The 3308-nt window shown below is 33.3% G+C and overlaps 1 protein-coding gene across 6 annotated transcripts in view; it reads left to right on the top strand.

The window, feature by feature from the left end:
- The first annotated feature begins 1873 nt into the window (after nt 1-1873).
- Nucleotides 1874-3308, top strand: part of LOC117170592 (2-(3-amino-3-carboxypropyl)histidine synthase subunit 1) — a 194989-nt gene continuing 193554 nt past the window's right edge. For 3 of the 6 annotated variants that reach the window (XM_033357456.1, XM_033357455.1, XM_033357459.1), the window contains exons 1-2: nt 1875-2283; nt 2976-3094. In XM_033357456.1, coding sequence (XP_033213347.1) covers nt 3069-3094 — 26 coding nt within the window. In that variant the 5' untranslated portion in view covers nt 1875-2283; nt 2976-3068. Of the gene's footprint in view, nt 2284-2975; nt 3095-3308 lie in introns of all 6 variants that reach the window. The other 3 variants (XM_033357461.1, XM_033357458.1, XM_033357457.1) reach the window with 3 other exon arrangements.

Genomic DNA, 3308 nt, shown 5'->3' with positions numbered 1-3308 from the left:
GGTTTTAGACCAAAATTCATCTATTAAAAATTCTATATCAAGTTAGCAATTTTGAATTTAGCGGGGAACCACAATGGTGGTTGTATATTCCCATCGACTATAGTACCTTAGATATAGTAGAGCACTATATTAGACAGGAATATGCAACCGCCATTCTGGTTCCTGGACAGTTCGCGGGAAACAGTACGATAAGCATGTCGTATAAATTAATTCAAATTAAATTTAGAATATAAGAAAAATGATCTGCTGCACTACTCCGTTTTCTAAAAATAGAAGCGAGGATGGATTTAAACTTTGCCGTTTTCCACTAGGGCGAAGAGAAAGACTGTCAATGTGGTTCATAAATTGTAGACGCGACAAATGGAAACCGAATTTAAATTCAAGATTATGCGAAGTTATTACTAATATTTATGACTATCACAATATAATTCAAATATAGTGGGGCTGAAGATTATGTTTACCTGTAATTAAATTGCCTATGAGCATTTTTTTGATATACTAAAGCGCAATGGGATCCAGAAGAAAGTAAGGTTAGGAACCCTTTTTTCTACAGAAGGACGTACATTAACCCACGCAAATAAAAATGACGTATAATGTGAAATATAAATAGCTATCATAATAAACTCTTGAAAAAGTATTCTAGTAATGTTTGAACTATAGTCTATTATTCCTGATTATAGTTTTAGCGCACGCTTATTTATAAACTGAGTAAAATTTCGTTTGCCATCATAATTTTTGCAAGAGATACTTTTTAGCAATTGTGTGGGTTAAAAAATCATTTAGTCGAATTTAAATATTTCATATATTATATCACGTAATTTTATTTATAATTTATGTTTTGATAACAATGCTTCAGTATAATTTAAAAATAAATTATCTATATCATGTAAGTGTATTTATATAATTCGATATCAATGTAGCGATTTTGAATTTGGCGGGGAGCCAGAATGGCAGCTTGCATATTCCCCTCTAATATAGTACCTTAACAATAGTTGTAATTTAAATAAATAATTATTAAACAGTGAATAAGAATGTATATAAATTGTGTAACTTTTCATTGAAGGCAAATTCAAAAATGCACCTATTAATAATTTTTTCTGTGAAATATAAGTCAGTCTTTTGTGTTCAGTGAAAATAAACTGTTATTTATTAAATATTTGTGTTATAAATTTAGTTCTTCCCTGTAATTAAATGTTATATAATTTATATACATTCTTGTGCATATTTTAATAATTATTTGTTAAAAGTACAAGAATTTTTTTTTAAGTAATTTTGAATCGCGCGCCAAGTGCGGCCAACCAGCGCGCAGCACTAACGCAAGTGCAGTAGTACAGGGTGCCAACATTGGCATCACTGCATGGCCATAATCATGGGCAGTGCTCGTAACGAGTGCCCTAACTCTTCTACGCATGCGTCGCGCCCAGTCTCTGATTCGTTGCTGTTCGCGCGCAATTTAAAATGCTAAAAAATAACATTTTTATTGTTTATCATGAATAATATTATTTTAACCTATATAAATGTTATTTAGACCGATATTGATGAATCTTAATGAAAATAAAAATTTATTAAGTGCATACTGTGTAAATAAAAAATATCCTTTGGTACTCATTTGTGTTTTTCTTGCATATTTTTCATTATTCGAAAATCTTATTGTTTTTATTTTTATCAGTATTCATTAATATCGGTCTAATGAAAATTTATATAAGTTAAAATGACGTTATTCATAATAAACAATAAAAATGTTATTTTTTAGCATTTCAAATTGCGCGCGAACAGCAACGAATCGAGACCGAGCGCGCCGCATGCGTAGAAGAGTTCAGGCACTCGTTACGAGCACTGGCCATGGGGCTGATTCATTCTTCGGTGGATATACAGTTTTTTTAAATATTTTATAACCACACTAGTTTGCGTTTCCAATAAATCCTTTTGATTGAAGTGATACCGGCACACGAAAAACCGTTTTGCGGTTATGGTCTCATACGGTTACAGCACCAGACAACACGTGACAGTAACAAATGCCAACAAACAATTTTCCGCGCACGCGCTTTTTACACAAATTTGCGCCTTCTGCGATGGACAGGAGAACTAATTTAACTCCCCTCGCTGCCTCTCAAACCCCGCACCCATGTTCTAATAATTCGCCATTTTCCCCTATTGAGTTGGCCGAGCCTGGGTCTAGTGTTGAGGTTATGTTGCTTTTCTTGATCTCGAATAATAATATATAACACAAACAATAATAATTTTGAAAAAGTATGTACAAATTGTTCAAAGAAACAATCATAAGTAAGTATCCTATAAAAATGAATCGTTATTGTTTAATTTACGTTCCTTTTTACTATAAGTTATTCAGGGTTTGAGTGGAAGTAAAATATGAAATTTTGTTAAATATAAATTACGACAAGTTTAATTAAATGCTATGGTCCTTATATGAGTTATAGTTTATCGATGGAAAAAATAATTGAAAGTGCCGGTTTTATGACTATTTCGGCACTGTAAATCAATTTGGGTGCAATTGCTGAATAGGGGTGTCACCTCTTTTGTGACTGGAAAAAATGTGCAAATGTCAAATGTTTGTGTTAAGAATGCGTTTTTTGTTCTGATAATTCTTTTTGCTACTTTCGCAAAATAGTACAAAATTTTGCTTTTTTTGTAAAGGAAGACTTGGAAAAGGGGTTCGAAATGTGACATATAACTCTTCTGTGACCAGACACTAACACGCGTAATTTTGTAGATGGAGTTGTGACGAGTTGTCTCGAGTTGTGACGGATCACTTTTTCTTGACCAGTCCTTGACGTGTTTTTTTTTAAGGGAGAGCTGGAAAAGGTTTCACTCTTATGTGACCAGACACCTGACTACAAAATTAAAATACGGCAAATTTTACCAATCACTAACAACCATATTTTTTAAAGGGAGACTTGTAAAAGGGCTTCGAGTTGTGACACATTACTCTTCTTTGACCAGTTTTTCTTTTGAAGGAACATCTGGAAAAGGTTTCGAGATGTCACAGATGTCACCTATAATTCTTCTGTGACCAGATACCGGAGCACAAAATTAAAATACGACAAAAAATGCCGTACTACACAATTGAAATACGGTAAAAATGCCATATCTGTATACGCTACGTTAAAATTATTGTTACTTTTGTTACTAAGATGTCTCAAATATGGGCCTGTCACGATTTCGGAATGATCATAGTTAACTCACCGTTTTGGTGATTTTAAACATCCGTACGGCCAGAAACACTCCTCTGACATGTCACAATAATAATGCTGCTCAAAACCCTACTCCTTTTCCACGCCTCGAAGGGG

Source organism: Belonocnema kinseyi, chromosome 4 (assembly GCF_010883055.1).
Source record: "Belonocnema kinseyi isolate 2016_QV_RU_SX_M_011 chromosome 4, B_treatae_v1, whole genome shotgun sequence".
Classification (NCBI taxonomy): domain Eukaryota; kingdom Metazoa; phylum Arthropoda; class Insecta; order Hymenoptera; family Cynipidae; genus Belonocnema; species Belonocnema kinseyi.
This window is presented reverse-complemented; position numbering and strand designations above follow the sequence as displayed.